The 13659-nt window shown below is 44.4% G+C and overlaps 1 protein-coding gene across 2 annotated transcripts; it reads left to right on the top strand.

The window, feature by feature from the left end:
- Positions 1-999: 999 nt before the first annotated feature.
- SELENOS (selenoprotein S) lies at positions 1000-13384 on the top strand. 2 transcript variants are annotated; one of them, XM_029239013.1, is made up of 6 exons: positions 1000-1139; positions 1830-1964; positions 3918-4024; positions 6480-6569; positions 6915-6993; positions 8693-13384. In XM_029239013.1, exons 1-6 carry the CDS (start codon positions 1055-1057, stop codon positions 8770-8772), a joined length of 576 nt encoding a protein of 191 aa, XP_029094846.1. In that variant the 5' UTR covers positions 1000-1054; the 3' UTR covers positions 8773-13384. The 2 variants fall into 2 exon arrangements, with proteins under 2 accessions (XP_029094846.1, XP_029094847.1); XM_029239014.1 differs by having other exon boundaries at positions 1076-1204; positions 8693-9291.
- The last annotated feature ends 275 nt before the right edge of the window (positions 13385-13659 follow it).

Raw genomic sequence — 13659 nt, 5'->3', positions numbered from 1 at the left:
TATTTGCCATGGCCAATGAACGCAAGTCCTTCTATAATAATCTCCTCTTTTATTGCTTTCTGACACACCGCTGAAGATGTTGTTGTGCGGTTCCAGGAGCTGATCCCTTTGAAGAACTTCTAGGCCAACCAGCGGTGGAAGCCCCAGTGGTACCTCAGCCTCGCGTTGGTGCTCGTGAAGGCGGTGGCGATGGCGGTGCGCTCTGAAGTCATCGCCTGCTCATTAATTTCTCTTCCTAATTCTCAACCCTTCTTTTGAGACACAGCTGGGTACGTTCACTTTAAATCCTTCTCCAAAAATGCCTCAAGGTCAAATTTCAAATAGGGTGGTTAAGGTAGGGCTCAGAGAGGCGTTGACGGGTGAGGAGTGGAAGGGGGTAGAGGAGGGCATTGCAGGCAGGGAAAACAGCCAGGACATTATCATAAATAACTGTGACGTCTTGTGATACTCAGTAAGATTCAATGCTTGTTGGAGCCATTGTTATGCTAATTCTTTCCCAAGAGGTTTTGATTCCGGAGGAGAGAACCGCGGGGGTCGGCGGGGACTTTCTTAGCCTGAAAGGTTAACACCGGCAGCGGCAGGGGAAGGCTCTTTACAGCTTGGTGGGGCAGACCTTGGCTGCAACCCCCAACGGCTGGGAATCGCCAATCTGCCGAGTTCTGTTGCCCAATGTGCCCGGAGCAAGAGCCTGGGCTCAAATCCTGTTTCTCGGCGGCCCCAACCTCCTGCGACCTCGGTGTCCAATCAGTGCAAAGGTAAACATTCGATACGGAGTCGGCTGGGAAGTCAGTCAGGTAGCCGCTAGACCACCCAGTGCGCAGCGGATGGTAGGGCTCCAGTCAGGCCAAGGATAGCCCTGCCCTTCCCGGATCGCTCATCCGCCCCCTTTCGGCCACGCCCTCGCGGCGATAGGCCGAGCATCTGGGCCGGGTCGCGACGCGATTGGCCGGGACGACGGGACGCCGGCCCCAGACGTGCCACGTGTACGTAGGGGCCGGCCGGAAGACTAAGGCTGGAGCTGACGCGGCCGGGTTTGGCAGGGTCGGGCTAGGGGATGGCGGCCATGGAGCGGGACGGGGATCAGCTGTCCACGCGGCCAGCCCTAGAGACCGAGGGGCTGCGCTTCCTTCACGTCACGGGTGAGTCGGCGCGGGTCGCAGGGCAGCGGGTTTGCGCCGCCACCCTCGGCGCGCCGCCATGTTCGGTGAGTCGTTCTCCTCTGCCCTACGGGCCGGACCTGGCCGGGAGCCGGATGTTAGCGCTGCACGCAGGCCCGGGCGGTGGTCCCGAAGCGCGCTTGGAGGCCCTCCCAGAGCGGTGCTTCCTCGGGCGTTGCGGTCGGCCCTTTTTTGCGCGAGTTTTTTACTTTATGCGAAGCAAGCCTTCCGGGTTTGCGGTTACTGGGGTCTCTCCGCCCTTGGCGTGTGCCTTCAAGCCTCAGCCTCTCGACTCCGTACCCCCACCCACGCCCCCAAAATCCGGCGCTGTATCAGCCCTCCATGGGCACTCCTTTCTATATGTAGTCTGGATCTGAAAGGCCTATGCCCTCCTGAGTCGGATACACTTCCCTTCACCCCTCAAAACCCAGCTGGCGTGCCCCACGTCCTCCGGACTTGCCCCTCCTATTCCCCAGGTAGCTGAGAGTCCCTTCTCAGTGATCCATGAATTGTTGTACTACTCGTTATTTTAACTGCCTACTTAGGTCTTCAGCTACACCGTGAAGGTTTTGAGGACAGGAGCTACGCTTATTTTGCTTTTGTTTAATGTTATAGAAAAGTCCAGTGGTAGTATCATTTTTAGTTTCTTGAAAACTATTTTCTTCTTTTCAGTGGGCTCCCTGCTGGCTACCTATGGCTGGTACATCGTCTTTAGCTGCATTCTTCTCTACGTGGTCTTTCAGAAGCTCTTCACCCGGCTGAGGGCCTTGAGGCAGAGGCAGCTGGATCGAGCTGCCGCTGCTCTGGGTTAGTGCCTGATAACAAATGAAGACGTGGCTTTACGCCTACTTGTTTTAGTATTTAAAAGTTAGTCTGTTGTTAAGAGTAAGAAGTACGTTTCTGATCTGTGTGGGAAGAAAACTGTTTTATGCTTAGGAAGTTGGTTTTGGTGATTTGCAATAGTGTTGTTTTGTTTTAATTTCAGAGTTTTTGATGGGGTGAAAAACCCGCTTGATGGTGTGTAGAGCACTTACTGCATATTGTGTTGCATGGTTTTTCATTTACAGGAGAGATTAAAGTGAAGACTTCACAGCTGCTCCGTACTTATGGGTCTGCCTACTAAGTCTCATTAATCTCTAGAACAATCGTGAGTGACAAACTCAGCCTTAGTTATTCACATCCACTGCATTTTGATTTTCACAACTTGCTCATCAGACCTGATATCAGATTACACCTGACTGTTTCAAAAACTTATTCCCTCTAAAACAGTAGCTTTAACTAGTTAGAAGCTACAGTTTCTGAGGACATATTTAAAATAAATGTTAAGTGTCTTGAGAATAGCAGTATAATTAAATAAATACAAATCATCAGTCATCTGAGCCACCACAGTTACTGAGGCTGGGGAGGAAAGCAAACATAACACAAATGTAGTCATTAGTAGAAAGACTTAGAAAATTCCTTCACTCTCCTCTCCCATGAAACCCTGTGGTCCTGCCGTTATCTCAGCATTTTTGGTTGTTGGCTGTTGGTTGTTTACAAAGTACAAAGTAAATCTTGCTTAAGTTGCAGGATTTTGTGAAGTGGATGACTGGTGTTAGAGAACAGTCACCTGGTACAGCCATCTCTGGCTCTGTGAGACCTGCTGACAGCTGAGGAGTAGATTTATAAGATAATGGGATGGGCATCTCAGAAGAGGAGTTTGTTGTAGTGAAGCATTGCAAGAAGTATATGTGCAGTGAAAGGTGTTACCTTGTGTTGTACAATTTTGTTAGAAAAATTAGGTTAAAAAAGTCCACACATAATTAATTTTATTCTAAGAATGATCCAACAGTTCCAAATGTTACCACAATTCACATTTCTAGAAAGTGGAACTATAATTTTGTTTTTAAAGATAAAGGTCTAGTCATCTCTGTCACCACAGACACACCCCTGTGCTACTTTGGCCCCTGTTTTACGTGGATTCAGTTAGGTGACCTGTTTCCACTGCTAACTATCTATAAGTAATGATGATCGTATATCCTTTGGATGATACTGATGTGAACATATAAGTTCTAGTTTGTTTCCTTGTTTACAAAATTAGTCAAACCACTGCCTAGTTCCCCTTAGTGCTCCTTAAACACAGTGGTCTGAGTAAAATAGAGAACTTGATTGTGTATTTATATAATTTGCTTTGTTTTCTAAACCAGATAAAAGCAGATACCTGGGGTGGTCATTTCTGTTAATGCTAGCTGGAAGGATTTTTCTCTTTTTTTTTTCCTGTAAAAACAAGGATAAAATACCTGATGATCTTTACCTCTTTCTGGTGTAGACCTGGGCTAATTAGGTGATGGCTAATGATCAGAAAACTTTATCTTTCCTTGGTTGTCTTCTAGAATTCTGGTCAACCTAGAGACTGGGTGTTAGGAGGTATCCAGGTTGTGGAATGGAATCTCACTGGCCGTCAGACCACTTATATTTCAGTCTCGGAGCCCATGCCAGACTCTCTGAATTGGAATTGCTCAGGGAGCCCAGAAATCTGTTTTGAACAGAGATTTCTGATGCTTTGGATATTTAACAAGGGCTATGAACTGTGGCGATGGGATAGTCCGCTGCCCCGCCCCCCCTTAAGCAGTAAAATATATGCAGAAGAATAGACTTATTCATGTAAAAGTATATTCTTGCATTGCCTGACTTCTGTACACTTCTAATAATATAGACCTCAAGAGTTTCCATTTTATATTACACAAGGTGCTTTATCCCAATTTTTTTCTGACATTTTAGAACCTGATATTGTTGTTAAACGACAGGAGGCTTTAGCAGCTGCTCGTTTGAAAATGCAAGATGAATTAAATGCACAAGTTGAAAAGCATAAGGAGAAACTAAGACAGGTATGAACTGGTTTTAGTTTGAATACATGATATTTGAGGTTTAGTGGGTAAAAGTGTGTGTGGGCATGTGCATGCGCATTAGGGTGGATACAAAGAATAACTATTTCAGGCCGAATCATTTCCACTTAGCTAAGTACTGCTCAGCATGTTTTCCTTGTGCAATTTCTTACTGTTTAGGGGGAAATACTCTTAAAGAAGGGTGTCTTGTATTTATGTTTTTACTTTTAAGTGGTTCCCTCACAGCAGCATTTCACCCAGCAAAACTGTTTGCTGTGTACAGGAGCCGTACCACCAGACACACATTCAGCCTCTTGCTCCATGGTTGGTCTCAAGCCGTGCATGTCATATGACCTGGCTTGGTGCGGCTGCTCTTCAGTGGATTGAAGGAGAGCCAGGGGAGGGTGGCGATGGGCTCAACCCAGGGTCAAGATGGAGAGCAGGAGATGGAGTTTTGAAAGATTTTTTTAAAGACACATGGTTTGGTTGTAGGGGTGGTAAAAGGTTTTGGGGGGCGGGGGGAGGAAGAACCAAAGGCTGCTATTGAAGTGACCTGAGCAGCCAGGTGGGTTGTGCTGCTCTTCACAGGAGTAAGGTCACCCACCAGGTTGGACCCATTCTCTGTAACTGAAACAACTAAGTGTAGACTCTGCTTTCTAGTTTCAGTGCAGATGTTTCTGGGCCCCTTTTTTTCTCCTCAGAAGGAAGCCAGAGAAGTTGGTCTTCCTCCTGGTCTTGCATGTGTCTCTGGTGTTTCCAGTATGGAGTACCTTTCTGCCACTGCTGGTTCTGCATGGTCATCCAGTACATGGCTGGTCTCCACAGCTTGGTTGGAGCCCAGAGGGAAAGGACAGAATAAGACAACACCTACTACACACATTCGGCCCTCTTGGTCACCTGACTCAGCAGCCTTCTTCAGTGTTCAGTGGGTTGCCCATCTTCCACTTAAATAGTCACTAACCTAAAATGTACTAGCACATTCCTATTATTTATGTAGTTTTCTAAACCACATGAGGTTAAAACAAATTCATGATACAAAAATCTGTACTATGAAAATTAAGTCTCTGCCTTCCTTGCTCCCCTATCTACTGCTGTCCAAGCATTCCATGTTAAGCTTTCTAGGTGTTTTTCCAGAAACATTTTATCCATATATAAACACATGCATGTATCATTTTTACATAGAAATGGCAGCATAGTATACATAGATGCCATTTTTAAGCAGTTTTATTTTAGTTTTTTCCTTTGCTGATTTCCAACCATTTGTTTTGTTTCTGGGGCCATAGAGTAAGTTGAATTCCTTCTACATGTCAAAATTAATGACTTGAGGGTCTGAGTTTTTTGCATTAGTAAAACAGCCTGATCATTTATCCAATTTGTTGATGTAGCTGAAAAAAAGTTTTTGAAAGATTATTTTTAAAAATTGTGATGTGCGCCTCCTAAAATTGGAGAGAAGATAGAAGCCTATGTTCAGTTTTAAAGTTGTAGTTCTGTGTATTTAACAAACTTAACAAACAGAATCTGCCTGACTCACAGTTCAGTCAGCTGTCTTGTTTGTGGTCTCAGGATTTGTCAGCAATGTTCCTTTCTGGTGTTTTCCATGTTAGCTATGAGCATAAAACAACCTTCAGATCAAGAGACTGTTTCCTCTTTGACCTCCTGTACTTGCAGACAGTGGAAGCATGAAGGGACAGACATGTGGATTTAGCAGTGATGAACCCTGAAAGCCATCGAGAAATTTCTGGATATGTGCTTTCTAAGGCATCTTCTTACATATCTTTGTGATATCACAGTTTAATTGGAACCAGAATGAAGTAAAGTTTGGGTCTGGATTCTACTGGGAATAGAGAGTTAGTGACTTTTGTGTGAACTTAAGTTGCAGTACCCAGTTCTTCAAGGAGGAGGAAGCAGAGTCAGAGACCCAGGGCACTGTGTTTCCCTCCTGCTTACTGCATAATTACTGTATAAGCTTTCTCAGGTGCTCATTGTTGGACATAGTTTTCTGCTGAGATTAGTTTTCCTTTATGCTCCCATAGTATTTGAGTTTCAAAGAACTTTCAAATCTGCTCTCATTGGATCCTCATAGCCTTTGAAGTAGAGGGGTTAAGTGACTTTCCTCAGGTGATGCAACCAGGTAGCAACAAAGCAGGGCCTGCCAGCCACATTCACCCTTTCCAGGTCAGCGTTATTCTCCATTACCAAAAATGTCCAGTTTAGAACAAGAGTCGGTATTCTTTTCTCTGTGACACTTTTTGCTTTCTTTAATAGTATACAAAAACAAAAGGTTCTGTTGGTGAGTTAAACTCACACCACTAGATGACAACTGTTTTATTAACTGAAGAAAGTGCAGGTGAAGGTGTGTTTTGAAGGACATTTAGATTAAAAATTATCAAAATTACATTTTCTTTGAGAAAGATGGTAGCTTATGAATTCATACTGTACAATGTGTGATTCTTCTCAGCTTGAAGAAGAGAAAAGGAGACAGAAGATTGAAATGTGGGATAGCATGCGAGAAGGAAAAAGTTACAAAGGAAATACAAGAAAGCCTCAGGTGATGTAACCTTCATTGGGTCTTTGTTGCTGCGCACGGGCTTTCTCTAGTTGCGGCAAGCTGGGGCTACTCTTCGTTGCGGTGCGCGGGCTTCTCATTGCAGTGGCTTCTCTTGTTGTGGAGCACGGGCTCTAGGCACATGAGTTTCAGTAGTTGTGGCATGTGGGCTCAGTAGTTGTAGCTTGTGGGCTTTGTTGCTTCACGGCATGTGGGATCTTCCCGGACCAGGGCTCAAACCCATGTCCCCTTCATTGGCAGTTGGATTCTTAACCACTACGCCACCAGGGAAGTCCCTGGAGTAGAATGTTTTTAACTAGATTCTTAAGCCTGTGTATGTTCAAACAGGAAGAAGACAGTCCTGGGCCTTCTACTTCATTAGTCATCCCAAAACGAAAATCTGACAGAAAGCCCTTGCGGCGAGGAGGTAAGTACCAAACATCAAAGCATTCTGAACAATTACAGGATACACTTACCTTTAAAAACAAGATTCTTTTTCCTTGTTTCATTGTCTGTAAATTGAGACTAATTCCTAAGTTTAGGGTTATGAAGATTAAATAAAAGAATCAGATGCAAAGCAGCCCTCAATGGCTGGAAGTCACCAACATGCTGAGCCCTGTGGGCCTTGGGCAAGGATGTGGGCTCAAGTCCTGTTTCCAGGAGGCCTATAACCTCCTTGGCCTCACAAAAGTCAGCATTTGATTGGCAGTTGAAAAAGGAGGTCACTCGAGGCCCTCAGGAAATAATTGGATGGTTGCACTTGTATTTTAGTATTCTCACTTGATCCCACACAGTCCTATAAGGGGAGTGGTAAGTGGGGCGAGGAATAGTTTGCACGTATTGCAGGTAAGTTTGTCAAGAGACTAGGACACAGGGGTTTTGGTCTTTCCAGCCAGGACCGCCTTGTTTCTTACAAATAACTTTCTCAAGGAGGCATGGACAGATGTTCATTCAGAGAGCTTCTGCATGCAACATCCTTGAGCCCTCTAACCATAGCAGTCTGTCCTTACCCCATCCTTAAGGACTTTTCACGTCCTTTTGGGAAGACAGGACTCCCACACAAATGGAAATGAGTAACCTTTGTGATCTGCCAGGAGTTCCCTGTTAATCCTGAGAGAGGGGAGCGCAAAGGCATTAAAATACTTTATTTAGGAGCCAGTTTTAGGCCATAGACTATCCTCCGTCCAGGAGAGGGGTTTTCTGTGGGGAGGTGCTGCAGAGGCAGAGGTGTGGAAGCCTGGCTGGCCTATTGGAGGACTGTCAGGAGTCTGGAACCTGGGCTCTGTGCAGACTGGACACAAGTTGGGCTGGGCTCTGACAACACCCAAAGCTGGCTTGCTGTAGGGAAGTGGTGTGTCTGAAAAGGAAATGCTTTTTTGAATCTTTTTCTTGCTCCAAGCAAAGAATAGTCTTCCAAGACTATTTTTCAGAGCAGAGTGGTGGTATTTAGGAGGGAATTGTAGAAAATGGAATGCATCCAGAGCTAGGGGCTTTGACTGGCCTGGCTTTACAAATAAGGAAACTGAGACACAGGGAGTTAGTGACCAAAGATTCTGTATTAAGTAAGGAGCAAAACCACCTCATTTAAGGTCTTGCTGGCTCTAAAGCCTGATCAGTCAACCTGGTTGCCAACTTTAGGAAGCTAATGAGTGGGCAGGGATGGGGTTGGGGACTGGGGCATGTGGATTACCCAGTTCTGACTAGTGGAAGTAACGAGTTCCATTCTTTTTGATTTTGGTTTTTTAAATTTATTTTCTGTAGGTTGAGCAGTTCTTATTTGAATGTATACATTATATTAAGCACTGCAGTTAGAAGCCTTTATATACTTAAATCCAGCCATCTTGAGAGGTTTTTTGGGCAAATTTTTTTGTGTGTTTTGGGTAGTTTTTCGTGTTTGGAGAGTTAAAACAGAGAAGCTGAATGGCTTGTTTTATTCCCACCAGAAAGTTAGTTCAAACTGCAGTGACCATGTAAATTTTTTTTGTCATACGGTAGCTGAAAGTTGTATGAAAATGTTTGTGAGAATAGAATCCATATCTTTGCAGTGCTTTGCATGTCAGGCTCACAATTTTATGTTTGATACAGAACATTTCCAGCACTGTTCTACTTCTTTTCTCTTGTCACAGGTTACAACCCTTTGTCTGGTGAAGGAGGTGGAGCCTGCTCCTGGAGACCTGGACGCAGAGGTCCATCGTCTGGTGGATGAGGCTAAGAATCTTGTTAGTGTTGCTTTTGACACTAGCAAGATGAATCCTTAACCCTCGACTCAATTGCCTTATGCACGCTTTTCACAGTGACTACCCAGGGGGAGGGGGCTTTCTTTCTGTTCTTAACTGCATCTGTGTCTTCAAGGGTTGAAGGCAGCATAGAGCATGGATGTGGCCACTAGGCAGTAGTTGCAGTTGGTCACACTGCACTGAAGCCAGTGACTGTGTTCACTGATTTCATGGGTCATTGCTAGTTGATAGCTAAAGGCCTCCAAGTGATTGGCGATCTTGTTAAAAGAGACCTGGCAGTGATCCTTCAAGTTAACAGGTCCTTGTTGGTAGGACAGTCTCTGTGACAGGTTGCGTTGAATGATGTCTTCCTTGTAAATGGTGAGCCCACCAGCGAGGATTACTGATGCAGAGAGTTGAAGGGGTTGTTTCTGTATATTTATTTTTATGTACAGAGCTTTGTTAAAAAAAAAAAAAAAAAAGAAACTAAGTATAAAAAAAATTTGCAAGGAACATTTTCAGCATCTTTATCAAATTTAAGGAAATTTCATTATGAACTTGAATTTGTCTATCTAATATTACACAGCTTTTTATTATTCATAACCTCCCACTAATATTATTTTCCCTTCTCATTATTCCTCACCTGCAATGAGCATGGCAAGTGGCAGATAGCTGTAGTGATTTTCAGAGTTGGCAGGCTCCTTGGGGTTTATCCACAAAATCAGGCACTTGGAGTTGTTTCTGAATTAAGAGGATAAAGAAACATCTTGCCTAGAGGTACCTCAGGGGCCAGTGAGGTTTCTGGGAGCCCTTTGGGTCATCCCTCTTGCACTCATTTCTTATGTCCTTGTCTAGAACTTCGGTCAAGTATGCTATAAAGGGCCTGATAGTAAATATTTTAGACTTTGCAGCTGCATAGTCTTTATTTTTTACATTTTTAAAGGATTGTTAAAAACATTTAAAAATTCTTAGCTCATGGGTTGGATTTGTCCTGCCTGCTATAGTTTGCTGATCCCTGCTTCACATCAAGATTTTAAGAAGGAACAAAATTAACCTGCAGAATAGTGATGATTAGCTGGGAAAGTATTCCAGAAATGTCTCATATAAATTAATCAACATATGTTGAGTATGTGAAATATTCTGTAGTTGTCTCTTGACATATATAAAGGAAAAATATAGTCTGGTCTTAGGGGGCTTAAAATCTCCTGGGGAGGGCTGGAGGGAGTGAAAACAGGATTTTGAAGACAGTGTGATTGCAAACAAATGGGCTGGAGTAGTCAAAATCAAGTATTTGAGTCTGGAGACAATTTGAGTGAAATTTTGAGTGGAGGAATGTGGGAGTTCTTGGCAGAAGAGAGGGTCATTGAAAACCAGGGTGGGTCTCCTGAGGTTTAGGAAAGCCCTTGAACCTTTATCTGAGTTACCAGTTTTTACCCAGATTGGCTTTCCACCAGCATGGAAGACTCACAACGTGGGAAGTTTTAGACTTAGGTTAAAATATTCCACCCATGTTTGTTATTTACATATAGATTCCTGTAGGATTTAAAGGAACTTTTAAAGAATTCTTCCTTTAATGTATTTTCTGTAGCTGAAAACTGTGTTAAGCAGCTCTCAACTATTCATTTTAGAAGTAGAATGGCATGTTTCAGTACACTATTAGCTGTGACTTTTCCCTCAAACCTCATTTTGTTCCCATAAATTTAGGAATTATCAAGTCAGGGACACATAGGAAGAAACAATGACTTCTGTGTACCCACCTTGCATCTGGCACCATGAGGTGGTGGTGGAGGGGGTGGTGCAATGTGGAGAATTGATTGGGAGATAATAAAGGGGAGAAGGAAACTAATTTGTGTAATAGTTAGCATTTGAAGAGCACTTGCTGTGTGCTAGGCACATACATTTATAGTTAATCCTCACTACAATCCTGTGAGGTAGGTACTTCTAGTTAACCTTGGTTTTCAGAAACTGAAGCTTGGAGGGTCACCTGGTCCAAGGCGCTGATCACTATAGTCTACTTTGTCCTTGTGTTCCTAATAGCCAAGGGCCATAGATAACCAAGATGGGAGCTTGATCTGGCTAATGAAACAGTTATCATGTGGAATAGTGAATACTTGGGTGAAAATTGTGTGCTACAAGTCTAGGGCAGTAAGCATTTCAGAAGGGTGGACCAGAAGAGGTAGGAGATATCTCTTGCCAGAAGAGATAGGTCCTGTGCTGATATTGAAAGAATGAGGAAGTGGGGCCAGAACGTGAGGCCCATGGGGAAGAAGGGATGGGTCAGAGCCGTGTCAGACCGGCAGAACACTGCCTTATGCCTCAATGGAGGGGCTGCAGCTGAGATCACAGCATGAACCCAGTATAGACTGCCAGCAGCTTGAAACTGATGCAATAGACACTTGAGAGCTATTAAGGTTTAAATGACCAGTCTATCCTGGTCTGTCCTGGTCATGGAGCAACATTAGTAAATGTGGGGCAAAATATGCACAGACCTTCAGCTGAAACTTTCTGGTGGCTAGAACTGTGTCCTTGGCCAAATGCACCTGCCTCTGCAGGAGGAGAAAGGAACTATTCCCTCCTTCTCAAGGACCACTCTTCCCTCGCTTCCTTCTCTCCACCATGCCATCAAGTCTTTCTCATAAGAACAAAGCCACATCACATACCCAAAGCCCTGGTTCCCTCTGGTGCTCTAGAGTGAGCTTTGAGTTGTCTCCACTCATCAGGAACAGATCAATGCTGCTTAATGCTAAAGATGCTATTCCTGGATCATTCTCTTTCATGCCCCAGTGGAGTTTTTGGTCTTGTCTTATTTGACCGGCCAGCACTTGACCCTCCTTGCAGCACTCCCTTCTCTTGCCTTCCATAACACCACACTCTCTGGGTCTTTACTCCCAAGACAGCCCACACCTCTCTCCTGTGCGTACCCTGCCCAGCGCTTCTAGTCTTCTTGAACAAGTTCCTGTATTCTCTCTCCAATTTCTCTTCTTCCATTTGCTGTTATATCTGTTCCACAAAAGCTCTTCTTAAGTTGATGTGTCTGATGATTCTTGGCACTCATCATTTGCAGTAATTGAGCACTCCTTGAAAAACACTATTCTCTTGACTTCTGGGACTCTGCACTTGTCTGGTTTTCTCCTGCCTTTCTGATCAGTCTCTTGCTGCTTTTCCTGATCTTCCTGACCTCTAAATGCTGAAGTTAAAGAAAGTTACAAAAGGAGTTAGAAAAGGCAAAAAGGTGTAAGCATCACTGTAATGCCACTCGATGTGAGTGGCATTGGAGAAACCACAAATGTATGATGTCGTGATTAGGCAAATTGGTATATGCAGCTTGAAGTAAAATGTCAGCATATTGTACCCCAATTCAAATACTGTATCTCAAAAGAACTTAGATAGAAAATGATGCTGTGCTCTGGGAAACTGAAAACTCAGAGTCAGTCTGGTGATGAAGAAGATGCTGTAAACAGCGCAGACACATGCCCTGCCCTCGTGGACCATGTGATGCGTCCACGGGGCGGGGGGGAAGATGAGCATCACACAGTTACAAAAATAAATGACTGGAGATAGCAAAGCGTGGCAGAGTAGAAAGACGTGAGCTCACCCCTTCTTAACACTGAAATCACAACTAACTGCTGAACAACCATCAACAAAGATGCTGGAACCTACCAAAAAAAGATACCCTATACCCAAAGACAAAGAAGCAGCCACAATGAGATGGTAGGAGGGGCACAATCGCAATAAAATCAAATCCCATACCCACCAGGTGGACAACCCACAAGTTGGAAAATAATTAGAATACAGAAGTTCTCCCACAGGAGTGAAAGTCCTGAACCCCACTAACTTGGGGGTCTGGCAATGGGAGGAGGAACCCCAGAGAGTCTGACTTTTGAAGGTCAGTGGGGTGTGATCTCAGGAATTCCATAGGACTGGGGGAAACAAACTCCACTCTTGGAGGGCACACACAAGGTTTAGTGCACACCCGGACCTAGGGAAAAAAGCAGTGACTGCTTAAGAGACTGGGCTAGACCTATCTGATAGTATTGGAGGGTCTCCAGCAGAGGTAAGGAGCGGCTGTGGCTGTGGGGACAAAGACATGGTCAGTGGCAGCTCTGGTGAGAACTCATTGGTGTGAATCCTCCAGGAGGCTGCCATTCACCCCCACAAGACCTAGCGCCACCCAACAGTCTCCAGGCTCCTCAAGCCAAACAACCAACAGGGCGGGAGCACAGCCCCATCCATCAGGAGACTGCTTAAAGTCTTTCTGAGCATAGCCCTGCCCACCAAAGGGACAAGACCCAGCTCCACCCACCATAGGGCAGAAACCAGGCCCTCCCACCAGGAGCCCTGCACAAGCCCTCTTAGCCTGCCTCATCCACCAGAGGGCAGACAGCAGAATCAAGTAGAATTGCAAGCCTGTAGATCAGAAACCACAATCACAGAAATTTAGACAGGATGAGATGGCAGAGGAATATGTCCCAGGTGAAGCAACAAGATAAAACCCCAGAAGAACTACTAAGTTAAGTGGAGATAGGCAATCTACCAGAAAGAGAATTCAGAGTAATGATAGTGAAGATGATCCAAGGTCTCAGAAAAAGAATTGGAGGCACAGATTGAGAAGATACAAGAAATGTTCAACAAAGACCTAGAAGAAATAAAGAACAAACAGGTGAACAATACAATAACTGAAGTAAAAACTACACTAGAAGGAATCACTAGCAGAGTAACTGAGGCATTAAGAATGGATAAGTGACCTGGAAGACAGAATGGTGGAAATCACTGCCATGGAACAGAATAAAGAAAAAAGAAAAAAAGAATGAAAAGAAATAAAGACAGTCTAAGAGACCTCTGGGACAACATTAAACACACCAACTATTGCATTTTAG

Source organism: Monodon monoceros, unplaced genomic scaffold, assembly GCF_005190385.1.
Source record: "Monodon monoceros isolate NGI ecotype Baffin Bay Population unplaced genomic scaffold, NGI_Narwhal_1 Super_Scaffold_21, whole genome shotgun sequence".
NCBI classification, from domain to species: domain Eukaryota; kingdom Metazoa; phylum Chordata; class Mammalia; order Artiodactyla; family Monodontidae; genus Monodon; species Monodon monoceros.
Note: the sequence above shows the minus strand (reverse complement) of the source record. Positions and strands in the feature narration are given on the sequence as shown.

Coding starts and splice junctions, on each gene's coding strand:
- SELENOS (XM_029239013.1), top strand. CDS start 1,055: ATGGCGGCCATGGAGCGGGACGGGGATCAGCTGTCCACGCGGCCAGCC. Junction 1,965..3,917: donor TCGAGCTGCCGCTGCTCTGG/GTTAGTGCCTGA, acceptor CTGACATTTTAG/AACCTGATATTGTTGTTAAA. Junction 6,570..6,914: donor GAAATACAAGAAAGCCTCAG/GTGATGTAACCT, acceptor ATGTTCAAACAG/GAAGAAGACAGTCCTGGGCC.